This window comes from Miniopterus schreibersii, assembly GCF_964146895.1.
Source record: "Miniopterus schreibersii genome assembly, chromosome: 15".
Lineage (NCBI taxonomy): Eukaryota > Metazoa > Chordata > Mammalia > Chiroptera > Miniopteridae > Miniopterus > Miniopterus schreibersii.
The window spans coordinates 42,403,469-42,426,927 of NC_138115.1; the positions used below are offsets into that span (position 1 = coordinate 42,403,469).

Consider the following 23,459-nt stretch of genomic DNA (forward strand, 5'->3'; position numbering starts at 1 on the left):
CTCATGGAAGAGAGTACACTAGTTACTTTTATTTTTCAAGTTGAATTTATTGGGGTGACATCAGTTAATAAAATTATACAGGTTTCAGGTGTACACTTACAAAACATTTACTGAGTTGAGCTGTATGAAGCCAAAGTAACTAAAAATCCATTAAAACCTATCTTTATGCCCTAAAGGGCTAGTTACCACCAACTGAGAAAAACAGATCATTATGTAATTAAGTAAGTAATTATGATCTTAAAAGCACACAGTGATTACAATGGGAAAGTAGATTTCAAAGGCTACATCTGTAAGGAAGAAAAAAGAGAGCACAGACAACTCCAATTCAGCCCAACATTTACTGAGCCATTCAATGTGTACAGCAGGGCATATGGGTGCTGCGAGGATTAAAAGAACAAGAAATTTTATCATCTGGGAATGCAAAAAACTCTCCCTGAGTTTTCAAGCAATCAGACATTGTGTGTCCCTTACAATAAATATGCAGGAAGGGGAAATCATTATGAAGTTGTAAGACTGATCATTTCAAGGAAGCTTTTCCAAGTTTTCAAGAAAGCCCAGGGCAACTTTCAAACATCCCATTTGAAGCCCGTTGCAATGATTTCCCTCCCCCATGCCCAGCCTATGAGACTATTGAAAGGCTCATAATTACCTAAAAATGAGAGACACATCACAGCAGCTTTTTTGTTTTGCTTTTGGTGTTTGGGGGGCGGGGGGCGGGGGGGGGGGGTGTTACACTCTCAGCTATCCAGACACACTGAATGCTCCAGACAGGAATCAGGACTGGCTTTGTCCCCAAGACTGGCTTTGTCACATAATACGGATTTTCTGGAAGCTAAGCATGAAACCAGTTTTAGACTCTCTTTGTTGTAGCCTCTAAGAGAACAGAAAATCTCTCTCAATTTAGCCGATTTCACCAGCTCCACTACTCCCCCAGCCTTCCCTGTCCACAAACCAACGGAAGGAGGCAGAAACGCCTTCCTAATCCCTGCCTCTCCCGCCAGTCCTGCCTCCTTCCGATGGCAGCTATACCTGTAACTCCCAGCCAGGCTGGGAAAGCGCCTGTCACTTTCTCTCTGCCTAAAATAGCGACAGAAGCAGAGGCAGGCAGACCCTGCGATGGGGGACGACGAACGAGTGCTCAGCACGGGGCTGCTACACAGCGAGCACTCCAGACGTGATGGCTATCAGCCTCCTTCAACAGATAAAACAAAATGAAGGCTCAGGATCTAAGCTGCTTGCTCCAAATCACACAAACCCTGAGCAGCTGCACCAGAAACTCACAAGCAAGAGTGCTTTTTTTTTTTAATACTCTGCCTGGGTTCAATGTGGTCAATCCAAGGGCAGAAGGCAAAAAGCCCTGGGCAGAAAATAATCTTAGGGATCATCCAACTTGTCACACGAATTTGAGTCACTGTGATGACCGCACGTGCCATGCACCCTCGCACAGAAACCATGGATGTTTCTCAGCTGGAACGTCCTCGCACATGCTCTGCCGTCCTTCATACTCCCAGTAACATTTCAGGTCAATGGATGGGCATGCTGGTCCCCAGGGAAGCAGCAACATCTCACTCGGCGATTTCTTGTACTGAGCCGTCTCCAAGCACGCTCAAGTCAACTGAACCTTGTCTCTGGGAGAAGAGAGGCGGCCTAATGACAGGTCTCAGCAGCCTGCTAAGCCCAGTGCACACGGGGGCCCTCTGAGAAAACAGGAGAGCACCTCCTCGCCTGCTGCAGAGCCAGCTGCGCCCCTGGCAGCACCCGCAGCGTCGGCAGCCCCCTTCCCCCAAACCAGAAGAAACGGCGCGGCAATCATCGGCGGTCTTGACGGAGCACGGGCGTGTCGCAGGCACTCTCCTGAGTACTTCCCATGCATAACGGGTTTTTAAAAACATTTTACTTTGAAATATTCAAGACTGGCAGCAAAGGGGCGAAACTGCACAGAGAACGTCTGCCTACCGTTCACGGAGCTTCCCTAAGGTTAACACCTTATGTAAACGTTGTACAAAAAAATCAAAGCCAGGAAATTCCCACGGATACAATTCTATTACCTAAACCCACACACCTCGTTTGCATTTTACCAGTGTTCCGACTAAGTTTTGTTTTCCTGGTCCAGGATCTGATCCAGGATCCTTCATTGCATGTAGCTCTCACGTCGTCTTCATCTCCTCTGAGCTGTGATACATTAGAAAAGTCCAGGCCAGCTATTTTCTAAATGTCCTTCTTGTTTTCTAAGCATTCAGTTGAGGCTGTGTGCGTTTCTGGCTAGAATACCACAGACTAACGTTGTGCTTTCTCAGCGCACCGTATTTGGGGATACGTGGTATCGTCACGACTTACTGCTGGCGATGTTAACCTTGCTCACTTGGCAATGGTGGTGTCTCTGGGTTGCTCCACTGGACAGTATTACTTCCCGTTTGTAATTAATAAGTGTCTTCGGGGGGGAGGCTCTTAGATGCAAACATCCTGTTCCTCATCACACTTTCACTTACTGATCTGAGTATCCGTGGGCGGTTCTTGCTTACAGTTATCACTATGCTGTTTGCCTGGTGGCTACCTTCTATTTCTCTTATTCTTTCTCCATTTCGTAATTAGAATTCTACTGCCAGGAAAAGCTGTTCCTTCTCCCATTTTTTTATTTGTTCAAGCATTTATTTATATCAGCATGAACCATAACCCTATATTATCAACATAATGGGACTTTTAATCCTGATGATCATTTTGATAATTAGCCCCATTTTATAGACTAGGAAAATGGGGCAGGAAGAGACTAAAAGCCCTGCAGAAGATTACTCGGCAAGTGAGTGGCAGGGATGCAAAAAGCAGGTCAGGTGGACAGACAAGTTCAAGGTCTTAACTACCAAATGACCCGGCCTCTAGGGTCAACAAAGTGACATCATCTCAATGAGCAAAAGAAAGCAGAATGCGATCCACCCACTAGTCGGCACTAGGAAAGAAAAAGAGGAAAAAAAGAAGCTCTGCACCTTAACAGGCAGAATTATCTACTCCAAAATTACTTACCACCTTCCCAGCCAACCACCACCACACCACAGTGGGCATAACACAGCGGCACTCACCCAAGGTGCTCCATGAGGACTCGGCAATTCTAGCCACACACAAAGTGCTGACCGCCAAAAGCAATAAGTGCAACATCGGTGATCTAAGTGAAGCTTTAAAAACTAAGTTGTTTTGAAGGTCATTCAACTTTAATCAGACTCCACTTTCACAACTTCAAAATCTGCTTTGGTCTACAATTTATTTGGGCTGTTGAAATGATCAAGGTTCTCCTTATGAGCATCTACTCAGTAAAAACAATTCAGATTTTAATTCAAACAAGCACCACTACCCCCCGAGGAAGCATCTTACTGCCTGATGACTTTCATGTTCTCACTATCACGCCTAACTTCTTTCCTTCTGGTTTTCGACATCATTCACAAAAATCATTACTATTATTATTATTATTTAATCTAAAAGGTGTTCAGGGTCTGCTTCTCAGTCTCAGCTTTAAGACATATCTTGTGCTCACACTTTAAATGAAGCAGCATAGGTTTCTATTTTCTTTAAAAATGAACTATGCAAGTGATTTTCTGCAAGGCATTTCAGACTCCTCCTTCCAGATGAATCTTTAAAACAAAATTCACGCCCAGCCGGTATAGCTCAGCGGTTGAGCACTGACCTATGATCCAGGACATCGGGGTTCAATTCCCAGTCAGGGCACATGCCCGGGTGGAGGGCTCGATCCCCAGTCAGGGGAGTGCGGGAGGCAGCCGATCAATGACTCTCTCATCATTAATGTTTCTGTGTCTTTCTTTCTCCCCCTTTCTCCCTGAAATCAATTAAGTATATATAGATAGATAGATCTATATATGTAGATATAAATATATAAATTCACAATCTGCCAAGACATTACATGTTAACTCTTTGTAGGAATTTGCAACATGCTCTCCTCACACAAGTAGCTGAACTACGGGTCTCACTGGCAAGTCGGTTAGCACCAGAGGACTAACTAAATATAGTTATGTTTCCCTACCTTGCTCCCCACCATCTACAGAGGGTCCCTCCAGGAGCTCGAGGTACTAAATAGAGAAGATGACCAATTATAAGATGAAGGAAAACTGGTTAAGGTGACCATAAATTGCCTTGCTTTTCTCACTCTCCCACTATTGCCAGTGTTCAGTCGTACTTGCTTTTAGTTACATAGCTGGAAACAACGAATGAGTGAGTTTTCTCTCCCATGCAGGCCCAAATAAAAAATTGGGCCTTCTGGCTTGTATGGGTTAGACATAAAGAGCAGTAACCCACATTAAATACAAGGTATGGTAAAACGGCCAATACAGAGCCAAGCCCGGTGCTCTGGCCATAGACCCTGAGTGCTTAGCCACAAACAGCCAATGCACCACTTACCATCTCCTCCAGGAGTGATGAAATACTGTCTTAGACGCTGGAACAGAGGACAGAAGAGCCCCTCCCTTGATCTTTTAAGCCCTCCCTGAAGCCCCTGGCGGAAGCCCCTACTCCACACTTACATCAGGCTCTGCCAGGGGTCAGTCAGGACCTGTGTCCAACTCACCATTTGCCTATTTGACCAAAAATGTTCACAGAAAGTCCTGTCCCAAGCCCCTCCTCCCCAAAAAAATCTCTTCCTGAAAGACTAAACTCAAATGCATGACTTTCTTAACTATTTCTCCACTTCTTTTAGCGAGAATCTAAAGAAATCGCAAGGGCCTTTCATTCTTTCAGTAAACATTTACTGAGCCATCTCTAAGTGCCAGCAGCGACAATGCCAGAGAAAGCCCCTGCTCTCTGTGACGTGTTACGCTCTAGTGCAGGACACAAACAAAGAGCAAATCAAACAAAATATAATGTCAGCCGATGATGAAGTAGTAAGTAGGACGACAAAAATAAGGCAAGGGGCAGAGGGATGGAGGCGGGGGCTGGAGGGAGTGCGGCCTGATAAAGAGTGGTCAGTGATTTGGGCAGAGGCCTGGAGGAACTGAGGCGAGGCATGTGGGTGGCTCAGTGGGGGAAGGATGGGTAGAAGGCCCTGAAATGGGGTGTTGTGGCACGTGCAGGGAACGGCCAGCGGCCAGCTGGCTGGAAGCCAGGAAATAGGGGGAGGGTGGAAACGGTCTGAGCAATGTGGTCAGAGACAAAGCCAGGGAGGCACCTGTTTTCTGGAGCCTGCGGGCCACGGATAAGATTGGGGGTTTTGTAGTAGGTACTGTGGAAATCCACTGGAGCTTTCTAACAGTTCTACCATCTGACACGGTTATTAAAGGATTCCCTCTGGCTGCTATGTGGAAAATACAGGGCAGCAGCCAATGGCAGAAGCAAGGAGAGTCAAAAGGCAAGATGACAGTGTCTTGGAACAGAGCAATAATGGTGGAGGTGGTGAGACATGGTTTGGCCAAATTTAAAACCAAACTCCTCAAGGGACTATGTAGGAAATAATTTAAGAATTAGAACATAGATAATGGGCCATGATATAATGATGCATTAATAACATTACCTTTCTGTATAAAGACTAACACACGGGGCATTACACTAAGTGAAATAGGTCAGACAGAGAAAGACAGAGAGCACATAATCTCATGTATGTGTGGAGTCTAATTTAAAACAACAACCAAGCTCAAAGACACAGATAACAATTGCTGATTGCCAGAGGGAGGGAGTGGGCGTGGGGTGAGAACGAGTGAAGGGGGTCAAAAGGTACAAACATAAAATAAATGAGTCACGGGGATGTATACAGCAGGTGACCATAGTTAATAATACTGTGTTGCATATGAAAAGTTGCTAAGAGAGCAAATCTTAAAAGTTCTCACAAGAAAAATTTTGTAACTATGTGAGGTGATGGATATTAATTAGACTTATTGTGGTGATCATTTTGAGATATTTACATATATTGAAACGTGTACACATGAAACTAACCAAATATTATATGTCAATCAGACCTCAATTAGAAAAAAAAACACCAGAGGATGGAGGAGTTACATAGCATGAAGTTGCTACAGTCCTCATTTTGTCAACTGAGCAACTAGCTACGATGACCCTGAGTCTCACCCGAGATTGGTGACCTGGAACCAAGTGGTGCCCTGGCAAGGTAAGAGCCAAGATTCCGCACTCACCCTGTAAGACTAAAGTCCTTCCCATTCTACTCCTATCATCCCAGCGGGTGTGACAGGAGACTGAGGAGGGAGGAGACGGGAGAAGAGACAAAGACAGACATTTCAGCAGCCAGTAGAGAGAGAAAAGACCCACAGAAGCTGCCGGGCCTGCAGGAGCACAAGGAGAGCGGCTGGCCCGGGGAGCTCACAGGCACCCGCCATCTTCTCAGGTGTCACATCTGCAGATTGTGGTCCCAGAATGCAGCCAGTTGCCTTAGCAACAGTATCTCTACCCAAGGTGATAAATTACCCTGCTCTCTAACAAATTCAGTTCATTTCTTAAACAATCAGTGTCCTGGAAATACTATGAGAAACAGCAAATACCAACCAACCAGTGGACGAAGAGAGCAAATCCATCACTGGGTTTGCCTTGAAGTCCCTGGGCCAGGGAGAAATGATAGAGACTAGGGCTGGGGGGAAGGGGGTGGGGTTCGGCTGGTGTATCCAAAATTTCAAATTAAAAGAAAACAGAGCTGAGAAAAAGACACTTGAAAGAATTCTCAATCCCTTTCTGATCACCCTAAATTCACATTTACTCTATCCGTCTCCTCACTCCACTTCATAGAACCTGACATTTATTAATTCTTTGATTTCTGTTCCCATTTGTTCCACTGGACTCTGAGCTTCTTGAAAACAAATGCTGCATCTCTTTCATTTGCCACAGTATCCCCAGAACCAGAGTCCTGTGGGGAACATAACTGGCCTGCAATAATATTTACCGAATGAATGAACTAATATATCTCTTAAATTTCTAAAATCACATTTTACATATCATATAAAACACCCTAAATAACTCAGAGGACAACTGAAAAATTAGGAAAGGTGAATTCCCTTAATATACAAACAACTCCTAGAAATCAATAAGAGACAGAACATATACCAAACAAAAAGGGGGAGAGAGCATAATTTTCATAAAAGGAAATGCAACTGCTCTTATCGATGTGAAATGATGCTCCATCTCACCTAAAATAAGAGAAATTAGAATTATGAGATGCCATGCTTCCCCTAGCCAACTGGCAAATGCAGTTTGATAACACAGGGAGTCCACAGAGGCATAAACTGCCGCTCCCAAACATCACCAGGGGTGGTGTAAACAGTTCCAAGAAATTTTCCATGCACAGTCTTTACTTTTATTGAACAGTACATGGACACAGATATTCCCTACAGCATTGTTTGTAAGAGCAAAATATGAGAAACACCCTAAATTGTTCAAGAGTGTCGGGAGCTGAGCTGGCAGGTGAAGAGGTCAATCAGGACCAAACTGAAGGTAACAATTAAGGCTTGATTTCTTTACTGTGACAAAATAAACAAGCAGCAGAACAAAAAAAAGGGCCATTCTTCCCCTACGGAGCAGCACAAGGCGAGGTAAGATCCAGCAGTGTAGATGGCAAGGGGGGCATCCTCTCCCTGCTGAGGGAGAGGGAAAAGGCTAAGTGGAAAAGTACTGAGGACTGAGTCAGAGCGTAGAAAAGTGTCTGCGAGCCCCCGCAACGAGGGGAGCTCAGCAGAGGTGGCTGGGAAGGGCCTTGGCCAGAGCCCTTTGCTCGGGCGGCCTCGGAACAGAGGCACCTGGGCCGGGAGGGCAGACACGTGAAAGGGCATGGCGCCCCGGAGTCCTTGACTGGCACCCAGCCTGGGTGCGGAGGGCAGACACGTGAAAGGGCATGGCTGCCCGGAGTCCTTGACTGGCACCCAGCCTGGGTGCAGAGGGCAGACTTCCCCTCACGCGGCCTGCCGGGCAAAGCCTTTGCAGCTGCTTGTGCTCGGGCCTGGGCGATCACACAGGACGTTGGACTGGAAAGGGGTCCTGAAGTGTGCCATGGTTTATCCACACCAAAGAGCACTCTATCGACATCAAAAATAAAAAGATAGTTCTTGCATGTACTGATCAAGAGGCATGTCCAAGTGAAGGAAGCGATGTTCATTACAGGATACAACAAGGACATGCCAATGTGTATAATGTACTACAGTTGTTTTTTTTAAAAACAAGACTTTTTAAAAACTTAATATACATATACAAACAGGTACCTATAAACATGGATGTGCCAACACCCATAGAGAGCATACAAGAAGCCAGAACAAGGGTTGGCTTGGTCAGGAGGCTAGGGGAGAGGTGTCAGAAAGACCTTTGTCAACACACGGCCAGCACACATCTCTACGGATACACATGTACCTTCTAAATCTGACCTCGTGAGTACTTACTAACAATTCAAAACTCTAGTGTATTTAAAGAAACAGAGTCAGCATGGAAGTTACCTTTGAACAAAGTAAATAACTACAAATTTCAAGTGGCCAGGTTATTATAACCGGACAATTCAATACCCAGTTAACCTATCCCAGGCCGGGCTGGAGGGCACCTTTCCCCTTGTCCAAATTCCGGTGCTTGAATTATCTCTGTCAATATAGTCCAGGCACAGTTTCATACAGTGGTCAAATCTCACAAGCTGGTCTATAAATTCTTTTTAGGATCTCAAATGAAAGGCGCTGTGTGATTATGAAGTGTTCCTGCTATGATTTATGTGCCCAAATGTGAGTAAATTCTAAATACCATGCCTTGCTGTGATAATTTCTGTCGGTGAGAAACCTTCACTTCGCCACCTCGTCTCCTGAGTGTTAGGCTGGCGGGTGTTTATTCTGGTGGTATGATGCTGAAACAGTTATCCAAGGCGGAAAAAAGGAAATGATCTCCCCAGTAGCATGTCAGAAGGACAATTATTTTTATGCTGGAGATAAAAATGTGCACTAAAATAACAGAAGTTTAATTTTTTTTCTCCCAAAATATAGGATACAAGTTTTTATTTACTTTTATGATTCTTATTTCCTCCCTACTGGACAACAAGTGTAAATCACGTTTTACACTGGAATCTCTCCAATACGAAGAATAAGGAATATATTATATAAGGAATTTCTGAAATAAAAACAGAAATGTTTCTGTACAGACCTATTTTAAGACTTTGTCTTTGCACTGGAGAAAGTGATAAGGGTGAAAGAAGGTAAATGGAGGGTAGAATAACCTTCAGAAAGAAATCCCATCAAGTTCTGATTTAAAGACAATCAAAGCATCTTTGAGCTGGTGACAGCCAGGAACCTTTATTTTGCAGATGGGGGCAAGGGTCCAATGATGTGCCCAAGATCACACAGCAACTTAATGGGCCCAGTCCCTCCCACGTTGTTCACCCTGTAGATATTTATCAGCTACACAGGCAGAGATTTTTCTCTACAAAAGAACACATGGGACAGTGTTTAATGTAACTCAAAGCTACAAAAATTAAAACTTTCCGTTGCCTTTAACACCAACTATAACCTGGAACTTACACGTAAAATGAGGTATCTGTGGCCAATACTATGCAATGTGCCATAAGTACTATCACCGCCCTGTCATTATGTAGAAATGGAAGCAAAATTTCTAGGGTGTGGGAGGCAACAAGGAGCACATGCGGGCGGTTTTGTGTGCACCTGGCTGTGAGAGAGGGCTCCAGGTGAGGCCTCCAATCCTGGCACTGCTGCTTGTTATCTGCATCAGCTTGAGCACGTGCCTTGGCCCCTCTAGGCACCAGTGTCCTCATCTGTACAGTGGGCGTGAAACCTCCTTCACAGTGTAAGGATTCAGGGAGATGTACGTTACAAACAGGAGCTCCTTTTAGGTGTGGGTGTCGTGCACCTACTCAGCTCCACTGTCCAAGCGAAGGGTTAACCATGAAGCAAGAGTGTACTGAGTGCACACGCTGGGCCTCAAAGCTGTCCAGGGCTCAAATCATCCAGAGTCAGGATTTCTGTGAGAGCCTGGTCCTGTCGGCCAATCTGCCCCCAAGCCCTCCCATCTCACCTTAGAGCAAAGGTTAGAGGGCACAGGAGAGAACCCTAGAGGCAACGTGACTTTTCCCTGTGCTTGACAAGCTCCGTCTGAACTAGACCTACTCCTGGAAGCCCAACAGTGTGGTCAGACGAGCTGTGGTGCCATGGCAGGCTTTCCACGTTGAGAAACAAACCCAAGGGATTGGAGCACACATGATGGCTCTTTGTGCTAAATCATCATCATAAAGTTAAAAAATGGAAGACTAATCTTCAAGTGTTTTGCATGAAATACCTTAACTTCGTAGGGGTCTGCACTGGGTTTGAATGGTGTCCCCCAAAATTCAAGTCTTCCGAGACTTCAGAATGGGACCTTATTTGGCAATGGGGTTTTTGCAGATGTAATTAGTTAAGATGAGGTCATACTGGACCAAGATGGGTTCTAAATCCAATATCTAAGGCCTTATAAGAGGAGAGACAGAGGGAAACACACGGGGAGCAGGCCATATAACAAAGGAATCAGACATTCAAATGATGCACCTACAAGCCAAGGAATGCTAAGGATCACCAGCTATCACCAGAGCTAGGAAAGAGGCATGGAACTCTTCTCCCTCCAAGGCTTCAGCAGGAACCAACCTTGTCAACACCTCAATTTCATCTACTGGCCTCCAGACTTGTGAGAGAATACATTTAAGTTGTTTAAGTCTCCCAGTAAGTGGTACTTTCTGCGGCAGCCCTAGGAAAACAATACAGGATCCAAATCCTCGGGTCACACACGCTTGTTTCAAATTGCCCAGACGCAGAGGCTGATAAAGGACTGCAAGGGCGATCATACTGACTATCCCAAGTCAACTTGCTTCCCCATCAGTGAATGCCCATTTTACCCTCTAAAGTAAATCCGCATTAATAAATACTTTTACCTGTCTTTAAATAGTAAGGACCTGTAATACTTCTATTAGAAAGTAACACTACTGCTTTAAAAACATTTGGAAATCATCGCTATTAACTAACTCCACATTATAATTTTTGAAAACTGAAGTCTGGAGCACTTATTTTAAGAGATGGCAAATTTCTACCAAAAATACATGCCAGGGTTACCTGTTATCATTTATCCCAAAAGTGTACAGGACAATTAATTTAGGGCATTTTCAAAAATCAACATTCTGTTCGCACAAAGGAAAAATCCACTTTCTACCCTAAACGCGGTTTCCCTGGTGATGGGATGGCCCATATTCAGTGCTGCCCAGATTGACCGCTGCCTTAAAACTGTTCTGCTAACAAAATTTGTCAGGGTTATATTTTACACTTACAGCTTCCGCAGCAAAGCCTGTACATGAATCAAGGTTTCTAACCAGGCATTCACTACATTCATATGCACCAGGATCAAACCAACTCCTCCTGAAGGGAGAGACTATCCTTTATAAAGACAGCAACTTCATTAAAGCGCTTCCTTCGCATGTATATGATGTAAATATGACAGTGCAATTACAGGAAGAAGCGTGCATAAATTCACACAGCTGAAAGGAGCTTCTCCTCCACATCTTATGCTCCATGGAAGATTTAAAGCCACATTAAATTAAAAAACAAAACACATTAAATTACACAGCCTCGATACAGTTTATCTACCCCAGAAAAAACCAGTGCAGCAAACAGCTCTCTCTTCAAAAGGGCACGTGCCTGGAAGCAAGCTAAGAAAAAAAAGTTTAATAGAAGGATTATTCCTATTGGTCAATAAATTCGAATGGAAAGCTTAATTAAATCTAAATTTATGCCTCTCACACACCCAGTACAATTCAACAGCATGACCTTCTCCCTCATCAAGCACAGAATCCAGACAAAGCCTCCCTATTAAATTAAGTGTGTGTGTTTTTTAAGTCTCAACTGTCACAACTGAAAAACACATTCAGTCAAAGCCACAACAAGAACCTGGGCTCTGCAAAGTTTATTCTGTTTTTCCAATATTTGTTATGCCCATACCTTTGAACATATTTATATTTAGAGAAAAATTTTAGTAGGTACTCTCTTTAGAAAATTTTCTTAACTCTAACCCAAGGAAGAAAATAGTTAAAATAAAACCAATTGTAGATCAGAAATAGTCCCATACAGACACATAAATCTATACACAAACATACACATGCTCTCATGCTAGCAGACACACAGAACATCTCAGTTGTCACTTATAAGAAGTAGTAATGAGCAATTAGGAAAAGAACACCCAACTTTCCTTTCTTCTATTCAGTTCTTATGTGTATGCAGGTTTGTACACAAACATTATTAGTATGAGGATATATCAAGGGTTGTATTTTTTTTTAAACTTCACCAGAGAATATTTTTTCAAGTGCTTTTCAGAGAGAGTGGAAGGGAGAGAGAGAGAAAAATATCAATGTGACAGAGACACATTGATCGATTGCCTCCTGCACAGCCCCGACCAGGGCCGGGGATCGAGCCTGCAACCCAGGTACATGCCCTTGGCAGGAATCGAACCCAGGACCCTTCTAACCACTGTGCTCTAACCACTGAACCAAACCAACTAGGACAAGGGTTGTATTTTTCAAAAAGCATCTAGCAAACAAGAATTTTATAAAAATCACACTGTACTTGTACCAACTGAACATGTGTCCACTTAAATTAATGTGAGCCATGTTAAAACCTGTTATAATGTAATTAAAAGTATAAAAGTTAAAATACCAGTGAATACCATACATTTCAATCACCACACACTTAACAGATGAGGGGTCAAATTGATTTTTTAAATGTATTAGATTCTATTTACAAAACAATTCCAACAGCACATTCAGAGGCTCACTCGATCATCGACACCCCCACCCCACCCCCTCACACCTCACAGTCATGTAGGTGTCCACCCATCCAGTGCTATCAGAGTCAGGAGACTATCTGAATATCTGACTCAACTAATCGCCAGGTCTCCCCCCACCATGCACTGATCACCTCCCTCTGTTGGGAGGTACATTGCCCAGTAGAACCTGCTGCCATGATGGAAATGTTTCACAACTGTGCTCTCCACTAGGGTGTTACGTGGGGCTCATGAGCTCTAAAAATGTGCTAGTCTGCGTTGAGATGTCTTGTAGATGTAAAAGGCATACTTGATTTCTGACTTAGTGCAAAAAAGGTACAATGTTTCGGTAATAATGTTTTATAATACTCATTACATGTGGAAATGGAAATATTTTCTGTAAGTTGGGTTAAATTAAATATATTAAAATTAATGTCACCTGCTTCTTTTACCTTTTTAAATGTGCCTGTAGAAAATGAAACATGGTGTATGTGCCTGCCATTTGTAGCTTGCATTCTTTCTCTCTTGGGCAGCACTGCTCTAGACTGGGAACTTGCTCACTCTGCGATTCCATTCTACAGGTATTAATTGAGCACCTACTATGTGCCAGACACTGGATTTTTATGCTGAAAGTTGTGCCATTCATCTTTGCATCTTCTAGCCCTAGTAGAATTGCCGGGCATGTTGGTTGAACTTACTGATTTAAGGACCCATTCAGTTTCTAGCCGTTAGAGCGCTTCAGAAATGGAATGTGCAGTAATAATACTGACAGGACTTTTATGTTGTTGATATACAGTAAATCCACAGGCTAAGTGTATTATTATTTATTTAGTCATTCCCATGGGTTTTGTACTGGATCTATTTAGTAATATGAATAGCTTTCCCCAAATGAACTTTCTTGCTTCTACCCCCAACCTCTTGGGTTATTTCCTCAGGATCTAGTTCCCAATGGGGAATTTATGAGTCAATGGTAATACACAGCTTTGTTTTGTGTTTAACTCTTATGATTTATCACCAGACTGTAGCAAAAAGACAATGTACAACACTGCCAACACTTATTAACACCCCAACCAAAACCAGACTATCATTATTTCTGGTAATCTTAGACAAAGTAGTATTACTTTTTCTTTCTTGAATTGCTGGCGAGGATACGCTCCCGTTCTCACAAAGATATTGAGCCTCCAGTTCCCTATACTCACCCCTCCTAACCACATTTAAGGAGGACTTCGGGTACTGACCTTTGGTACCTCAATTCTTTATATTTTAGATGATAACCATTTAATCTTTTCAATTGTCCCATTATTTTTCCCTGTGCTACAGCATTCCATTTAAAAGGTATTCGATTGCCTTTGGCCGGGCTATTTTTCTTTCATTCTTTAGCAAGTCAGGCGCATCTGTCTTGCGTATGATGATTTTGTCTATTGCTTCAGTGGCCCTAAGTTTATCTTCCCTGTACAGCTGGGTGAAAAAGCCTACTCCATTTTCTTCGTTATTTTACAGATAAATAAGAGGAATCCAACAGCAGAGGCCTGTGCACTCTGAAATTAATATACTTTTTAAACTGCAGAACCTTCTGGTATGAATGAAATCTGCTCAGCCAGTTCTCAAGGTGGAACTGTCCCCATCATAAAATGACAGATGTCACAAAACAGCTACCCTTTTCCAATCAGAGTGAAGCTGGACATGACGTGTGAGAATGAACACTTCCAACTCTTCTTTCAGTTCTCTCGATCGCCAGTGTTTCTACATACTTCTCAACAAGCTCACTTAAAATTCATTTTCAGCAAGAAAGGTCATCGATAGACAAAAGCAATCACCTGAAAAGAAATACCATTGCCTGGGAGTACAAAAAAAATTAATGGCTATGGAAACATTTTGCCTAATTATTTTTCATATAATGAGACTCTCTGGGAAATTACAACAATCCCCCTGCCCAACAGATGGAAAATGGAGGAACCCCCCCCCCAAAAAAGTAGCGTATATGTAACTGTTTACAAAGTTTAGATCATACTAGATAATGTTTTACATATCTATATATGTAACTAATACAGAAGAAAAAAAACTCAGAAATGAATTCACTGAAATATTAACAGTGGTCATCTGAAGGAAGGGAGGATTACGGGTAATTCTGATTTTCATCTTTAGACTTTTTTTGCAAAGACACTTGTATTACATACTTTATATAATTAACATTTTATATATACACACACACAAAAAAAACATACTTTTATTCTTTTAAAAACTAGGCTTTGTAAAAAACAGGTGGAAAAGATTTTGGCATTATATCGAATCAAATGCTACTAAAAATCAAGCTAAAGTACCTCAACTTTTACTAAGGCCCCTGCTCACTAAACACAAGCACCCCATTTTTTTCATACGTAAGAAGCCTCCTATCATCACTATAACAGTAAATCTATCAGAGATTCATTATAATAGAGTTAAAAGAACTCTCCAAATACCAAGAACTTTCAAATCTTTTTCTTTTTGTTTTAAGTCTCTAAAGTACTTGCAAGAAATATCTGCAATGAGGTTTACATAAAAGTGACCTGATGGTATTGTGGTTAAGTTTTTTGTAAGTCTTTACCCGTTAGATAAATATTGAAGCATTTACTGGCAATGTTAAAAATGATAAAATATTTAAGATCTCCTTAAAATACTCTAGCAACAACGAAAAACACTGGTGGGGAAAATAGATAAAACAAGAACAGAAGGTTGGAAGTGTTGAGTTGGGTGATGGGTACCATTTTTCTATTCTACTTGGTGTTCACTCAAAGTTTTTCCATAATACCATTTTTTGAAAGGTGCTATGAAAAACCAAAAGTGATATATACATATGCACAACCTTCCTCATATCCTCCAATGTAGCAAAAGTAAACTCAGAGCCAAACACTTTTTTTTTTTTTACAACAGGGAGTCTACTTGAACGGGAGCATATGACTGCACCTTTTCTTAATTAGGCAATAAAGGGCATGTGCACATGCAAATCTACCAAGAAAAAATAAGCATCTTTTATTTGCATCTATAAATTTGATTCAGAAGATTTCAGATTTTCTTTCCTGGGCTGCAATCAGATGAAGGTAGTCAGCTGATTCAACCCTACTTGGCTCGTGACATTTGAAAAATACGATGCAGGCTGACTCCAGCAGCAGCAAGATGCTATTCCCGGTCACCTTCTTCACACAGGGGACAGGCTACTTCTCTAAGAGGACAGGCTGGTGCCTCAGCACTCAACAGAAGTTAGGCAACCACTACCAATATCACTTCTTTTATACAGTCTGTTCTTAACCATAGTTGCAAAGTGATGTGAATCCTGAGGATCTGGGATCCCCAAACTGATGACTTCCCAGTGTATCAAAGTATGACAAAACACACCCCAACCTGTGTTCACAAGGCACTTCCAGTTGGAGGGATTTCCTGTGCATCATCACAAGTGAGCCTTGAATCTCCCATGAGAGGTTGGTATAGACTGTCTTATCCCCATTTTACAGATGCAGAAACTCAGGTTCAAAGCTGTTAAAAGATTTGCTCTCAAACAACGGAGTCTTCTGATTCCAAGGACAATGTTCTTTACGCTACCCAACCCTCCCCGCCCCTGGAGTGCGTCTGTGACAGTAACGAGGAGGCGAGAACTTCATAGAGGGAAGAAAGGCAGAAAAGAGGGGAAATCAGCTTTAGCCCTAACTCCTCCTGAGTTTCAAAACACCCTTAATTATTTCCTGACTGCCCATTACTCTGTACTATCTATTCTCTGCTATGATCATGGGGACTTGGACTGTACTTCTGCTTACATCCATGTTTCTGCGGGCTTGCTTTCTCTGCCTTCTGAGCCCCGACTGAAGCCTTCTAACAGCTCACTTAACCTAAGAAACACAGAAATACTTTTTTTAAACCAGGAGGGGCTGTCATGGCTGTGTGGATGAGACATTTGCTGCTGGTCCTCTCTCTCTCTGTCATCGAGATGGTATGAAGGAAGAGAAGTTGGCAGAGAAACAGTCACAGCCCTCAACTCCCATGGACCACTTAACCTCGTAGGAGAGCAAAGCCTACCTCTCTGACTTCGTGAAGCTGGCCGGAGTACTGACTCTTGGCTCTTCGGGCAGCTGCAGGCGACTTGTGATGCGTGACTGTGACAACACCGGGGGCCCCCACACCGAGGTGTCTCTGGCTACAGGGAGACGCAGAATTGGGTGTTCCATGGGGGAGCAAAGTGAGGCTTCGGCTTCGGGAGCTTGGAGTAGTCTAGAATGAGCAACAGGTGTCAAAACTCAACAACCAACCTGCAGAGCACAGCCAAGCGTTGGCTTCCATTTATTTGGGGCCTCTTAACTTCTCCCCTTCGCCTGTTTAGAGAAACGAAGGCATGAGGGAGGTACAACAACACTACATGCCCAAATCCCACACTCACTCATCCAAGAGACAATTTCCATTAACTAGCCTTATGATCTCATCCCCAGTGTGTCTCCTGCCCCACACCATGGCCATGAAGAGCTACTGAGAGTCCCCGCAAATACCACGGGCTCTCAGGATCTGCGCCTTTGCATTCACTAGCTCCTCCTCCTAGAATGTCCTTCCCCTCCTGGCCCACAAACTTCAGGTGAACCTTGAAGACTCAGCTCAGCGTCCTCTGTTGTGTGAAGCTTCTCCCTGTCTGTCTCAGTCTCTCCCCTGCTCTCACTCCACTGCATGAGACTATACCCATTGCCTAGTTACTTTCTTAAGGTATTCTTTCAAACTCATCTTTATATCCCCAAGACCTGGCACATAATGATTAATTTATTAAGCACTTAATAAATGTCTGCTGCATAAGTGAATGTACAAAGTCATCCACCAATTAATCCTCATTTGTTAGTATTGAGCTTATATTTTATCCTAAGATAATATATAATCCAAATAACAACTTAGAACATGGTGAAGATGGCATCTCAACTTAGTGGAGATGAATCTTTTTAACCCTTTGCGGTCGTATTAAATTTGGACCTGGGTGTCGTACTGGTCGGAATTAATTTCCATTGAAAGAGCAGTGATACATAACATGCAAGATTATGAAGGGTAAACAAGATTTATGAACTGATACATGAATGAACAGAGTTAAGATTCGTACGGTTCCTTGCTGTGGTGGCTGAGAGCAGACATACGACCGGAACGGTAAAAAAGCTTTGGTGGCTGAGAGTAGACAAACGACCGCAAAGGGTTAAACTAGGGCAAGGTGTAGACAGTTCACAAAAAAGATAAATGGCCCTTAAGCCATATGAAAACATGTTCAACTATACTCATAAGATCAATGCAAAGTTAAGCCACATTTAGATACCATCTTTCATTCATCAGACTGGCAAAAATCCAAAAGTTTGAGTCCACAGCCTGTTGACAGGACGACAGGGCTTGTGGGACCATAAGGCGGCAACCACCTGTGATGAGGTCAATCTGGCAGGACCCGTAGCAGTTACAGTCGCACCTCCCTGTGACCCAGCAACGCCCTGTGTGGGACTGTACGCTCCGATACTCCTGCACCCAAGTGAAATGGCATATATCTCCATTGGGTTTCATGGCAACGTACAAGAAACGAACCAAATGCCCAGCAGTATGGGACAGGTTAAGTGAAATATGGTGCGACTACACAGGGGGACACTACCAAGGTATAACAGAATAATGACACAGGTCTCTGAGGTGGTTGGGGAAAAAATATCTGAAACTATATAGTTAAGCAAAAAAAGCAAGGTGCACAACTACTCTACATACAGTATGCAAAGTTGCATCAAAATGTGGAAAAATGAGTATTTTTATTGTCATCTGTTTAAAATACAAAAAAAATACTCTAGAAGGATACACACACAACTTAAAAAGCTGACACTTATCTGTGGAGAAACAGAGAAATGACAGAGTAGGTGCAGAGAGAACAGGAGATTTTTCACTGTAGAGTTTATTTTTATATTCTTTCATTCTGAACCATGTGAATGTATTACCTACCCAAAGTTTTTTAATTCTACATAAAATTTACATTCTAAACGCTCCTATACCTCATTTCAACTTGAGAAAAGGCAGATGATGTGCTGGATTCCTGCCAGTTTTGTATTTCAATGAGCAGATATTTACTGAATACCTACTATGTGCCAACGGGAGTGTCTACAAGGAGAAACATGAGATGTTTCACCATAGATGCTTATGGTATTGCTAGGGATATATATATAAGACACACAAACACTGAGACAGAAACACACACACACACACACACACACACACACACACACAGGAAGTGCATACATGGTGCTAATTTGGCCGTAGAGCCAGAAAATGCCAGAGAAGTGAGGAAGAGAAAGGTCAACGAGAGTTGGCTTCATCACAGAAGGCTATGTGAAGGACACGAAGCCTGAGCAGGATTTGGAAAGACAGAGAGACACAGCAGCAGTGTACAAGGACCCAGTCAGGACATTCAAAGCATTCTTAGCTCCCCTCCTTGGGTAACAGTCACAGCTCTAAAAATTGTTAAATGTTAATAGCCTGCAACTTTACAAATCTCCAAAAGGTTGAGGAGCAGGGTGGGAGCCAGGGTCAAAATCAGAATTTTACAGTACACCCTGCAATGCCACAGTAGCTTGTAAAGGTTCTCTGGGTCTGGATTTGAATATAATTAATAGGAATACAGATAAAGTTGGAAAGTAGTGCATTGCTTTTAAATAACGTTAGGTAACTGGAGAAATCTGTGGTCCAAGAGTTACATAAACCTTGATTACAAGAAAATACAGCAATCATCTACTTTTGGCCTCAGTCTTTTCACTTGAAGTGTGGAGGGGGAAAGAAGCTATTTTTTTTTTAATCCTTTAATGACAGTACATTTGCCAAAGCATTAAGAGTCTACTAAGATACATTTTGATTGTTCGGGGGGCTCATTCCAGCCTGAGAAAAGGCAGATTTTTCACTGAAGCCAGACAGACAAGTTTCACTCCCCCAGCTCCTAGCTGTGTGACCTCACGAGAGTTATTCAAGCCTTCTTATTAAGCATCAATTTCCTAATCTTTAAAACAGGAATGATAATATTGAGCCTTAAAAGCCACCATGAATATTAAATTAGATCATGCAGGTAAAATGCTTAGCACAGTGCCTGGCGTGTGGGAGCTGTGTGGCCGAAGTTTCTTTCTTTCTTTACATCACTTAATGCTTGATCGATGGAGACCTTGCTGATTTTTAAAATATTAAAAAGTCACTTAATGCAAAATCATAAGCAGTGACTGACCTGCTCTTTATTTTTTATGGAATCAAAGTGCTGATGAAGCCCAAAATATAATTAAATACTTACTGGAGAACCTGTATGGTCAGCAATTAAATCACAAGATTGGAGAGGGGGAAATGCTTCCAGATTCTGAGTAGAACGAGAGCCATCAGAAATTAGAGACGAGGAGAGCTGTGGCAACGGGCGCCTTCGCTTGGAACAATATCACGGTAAGTGGCAATAAATCAAGAAATTCACCCAGGAGCCAAATTGTTCCACTGTGGACATCTAACTCCATGATCATTATTTAACGGCTGTCATTTGGATTCACAAGCAGTAAATTTGAGTTGAAAAACTTGTAATTTGCCATTAACTGTGGGGTTCTCGCAGTTTAATTCACACGCAGACCTCCTCCCCGGGTTAAATGAGCAACAGAGTCCCACCCTTGGCAAATCCCATAGGTCACGAGACACTGGGACAAATAGAGAGATGGCAGCAAACTGCCACCGCTATAAACGAGTGGGGTCTTTCCCAAACACAACCTGTATAAAATTTCCAGGTTCTGTGCTTAAATGTCAAACACACTCATTCTTGCTATTAATTTAAAATAAAGTATTATCAGCGTTTGAGGAACAACATGGCAGGTTTTTGCTCCAAATATTTACTTCGATATTTGTAGGGGGCGACTAGAAATGCCAAGTATGCCATCTGCGGAAAATTCTGATCAAGGGTAACCGTTCTGTTCGGCAGTGAGACTCACCCTTTCCCTGGGAGGTCAGCCCTCGTGTCTCCCCGTCGGCCCGCCCCGGCCTGCTCAGACAACGAGGGAGCGGGACAAAGGGCTGCCGCTCAGATCCCACCCAGGCATTCAGCATGCGACCGGGTCTCAGGATGTTTGCCAGCCTCGTGCATTGTCCCTACGTTCACTGGACTCATAAATTCCCAAAGGTTTCAAGGAAGACACACACTCACACAGACACACACATAGTATTTACTGGCCAAAACTGGCATGAAGAAAAGGTGTGACTGGAAAGAAAGGGAGAGCAAGTACTAGAAAGAGAACATCGAGCCAGGGACATCACAGCATGAGCTGGAGGGAGAGTCTAGTCTGGGGGCTTAGAGCAGAATCCACTGGACTACCCGGAGGCCTCCACCGCGTTCCGCTGTCTAGGAAAACAGCAAGAAGATCTCAGCCTACAGGGCAGTGTGGGGGAGCGGTCAGGGGCCCCAATGCTAAACTCGGGGGCCTGGGGTCAAATTTGGACTCTACCACTCATGAGCTGTGTAGCCTAGGGAGGTAATGTGGTGTTTTCATTTCAATGTTACCACTTCGTCGGGTTGTTAGAGAATGCAATGAGAAGAGATTGGTAAACATATGCCACTCAGTCAGCGTGCAGTGAATGTCATCATCATCATTCAGAAATTCATAAAAATGAGGCCTCTCGGCACCAGGGTAGTGCAAGGGTAAGTAGTCCCAGAGTCAAACGCTGTACGGACTTAAAGGCTGTTTTTGCCAACAGTGCCCTAAGAAGACATAACTTGACTACTTCCTTCACTTTTTTTTTTAGAGGTAAAGTCAAAGTAATCATTCTAATTATTAAAAAGTTTGCTTCAGAGAAAAGGTACATTTAAAATATGAATTCACATTTTCAAAAGCCCACCTGTTGTAGAACGCTAAGTGCCTGTAGATTATTCCAGTGCTGGGTACCAAAGATAAAGGACCACTTTAAGCAAGTGATGGGCAATTTCCCATTAATATTTGAGAACAAAATACCAAACCCCAAATTGAAAAAATAATTAGTTGGCCCTAAAAATCGCTTAAAACATGTATCTAAAGTTTATAATAGACTTGCTGAAGCTCAAATTAAAGAGCTGAAAAGAAAGGGGAAAATATCTTAACTATACATTGTGGCAACCACTTCTACTGTACAAAATTTTACTAATAGGAAAAATTACTGAGGGCCAATTAATTATAACAGCATTCATATGACATTTAATTTGGAGCATGTTTTCTTCACTTCCTTGAATTCTTTCACAGTGAAGGAGAAAAAAGACACTGCATTTCAGAAGAAAACAGCCCAAGGGAGGCAAGAAAATCAAACCAGCTTGGTTATTTATTGTGAAAAATAAGTTTAACCAACTCAAACCATTTCATTATATTCTTTCTCTCTTCCTCTAAGAAAAAAATTAATGTACCATTTCTAAATATGTGAAAGCTAAGCACAAAAATTGTGATTTATTTCTTTTCTTCCAAAAGTAAACATACCTCAAAATCAACAAAAAAGGGAAGGCATAACAACAATTTTTTAAATAGTATATTCAGTGCCTTAAAATTATTCAGAGTTCTGTTTTCCTGGTAGTCAACATCTGAAGAAAATGCGGAGAAATTTTTCAGTGAATCCATTCTACTGTTTTGCTTAAACAGCTTCATCTGGACTTTTTCATTGGAATGCTTTTTGTTTGTTTGCTTGGTGTTGATTTTTAATATCCAGTTATCTCAAGCTTAAAACAGACCTATAGCAGAAATAAAAATTTTAAAACTGGAACATTTTCCCAAGTCATTTCCACGATTAACTTTCAAAATTACACTTAGCTCTCTCTACTTGTCCAAATTCCGTGCTCTTGCAGAAATAGGAGTTTCAACTTTAAGTTACCCAGCCCGAAGAATTTCTTTCTTTGTCATCTGCAAATCTTCAATATATCTTAAACCTTTTCTAATAACTTTATATCAATAACCTCTTAAAATACACACCCCTCCCAATGTGTGCAAACATGTGTGCAAAGAAAAAATAGTGGTTTTCCCCAGAGAGGCAATCTCTAGCCTGCTTCTAAACATACCATCCCGAAACCATGATTATACACGCAAATGCCAGATCAGCGCAAGCAAATGCATATTCTTTCCATTTCCTGAAAACAAAGGAAAAAAAGATTTAACATCTTTGGCTTGCCTTTTCTTCCAACATCTTCAGCTGCCAAATAAGTTCTGCTGACTCTTCTCTAACAGCTTATCCAACCACTCCAGAATTCCTAACCCATACTCTGGCCCAGCCTCTGTCTAGGCCAAGCTTAAAGGTCTCAAATGGACTTACAGTGTTGGTCTCATGCATGCAGCCCCCTTACCACAGGCCACCCCTTTCTTTCCCACTTCTTCCAGCCTTCTTCATCTTCTAGATCCACACTCTCAGCTTTTTCACCTTCCACCTGCATCCTTTGTTTGGGATCTTGCAATTCCAAGTACCAAGATTCCTTTTCTATGCTTTATTCTGAGAGTGTAAAGATTGCCTCTTTCTACCAACCAAGCCCAATCCTCCATTTCTCATGCTGTGGCAATAGAAAATTTTAGAGCTAGAAGGAACCTCAAGTCTAGCCCTCTCCTTTTACAGATCTAAAAACTACAGCCTCAAAAAGGTAAAATAAAACATACAAAAGTAGGACCCAAATTACAAATTTCACTCAAGATTCAACTAAGAAAGCCTGATTCAAGAGTCAGCCCCTCCAGGTGGCCCTT

At 42.5% G+C, this 23,459-nt stretch overlaps 1 protein-coding gene across 2 annotated transcripts in view; it reads right to left on the bottom strand.

Moving 5' to 3' along the window:
- OSBPL10 (oxysterol binding protein like 10) overlaps positions 1-23,459 on the bottom strand; it is a 182,170-nt gene that overhangs the window by 68,920 nt on the left and 89,791 nt on the right. Inside the window, exon 4 of one of the 2 annotated variants that reach the window (XM_081159260.1) lies at positions 16,795-16,986. The exons of the other annotated variant lie outside the window; for it this stretch is intronic. Coding sequence (XP_081015386.1) covers positions 16,795-16,986 — 192 coding nt within the window. The remainder of the gene's footprint in view (positions 1-16,794; positions 16,987-23,459) is intronic. 2 annotated transcript variants of the gene reach the window in all.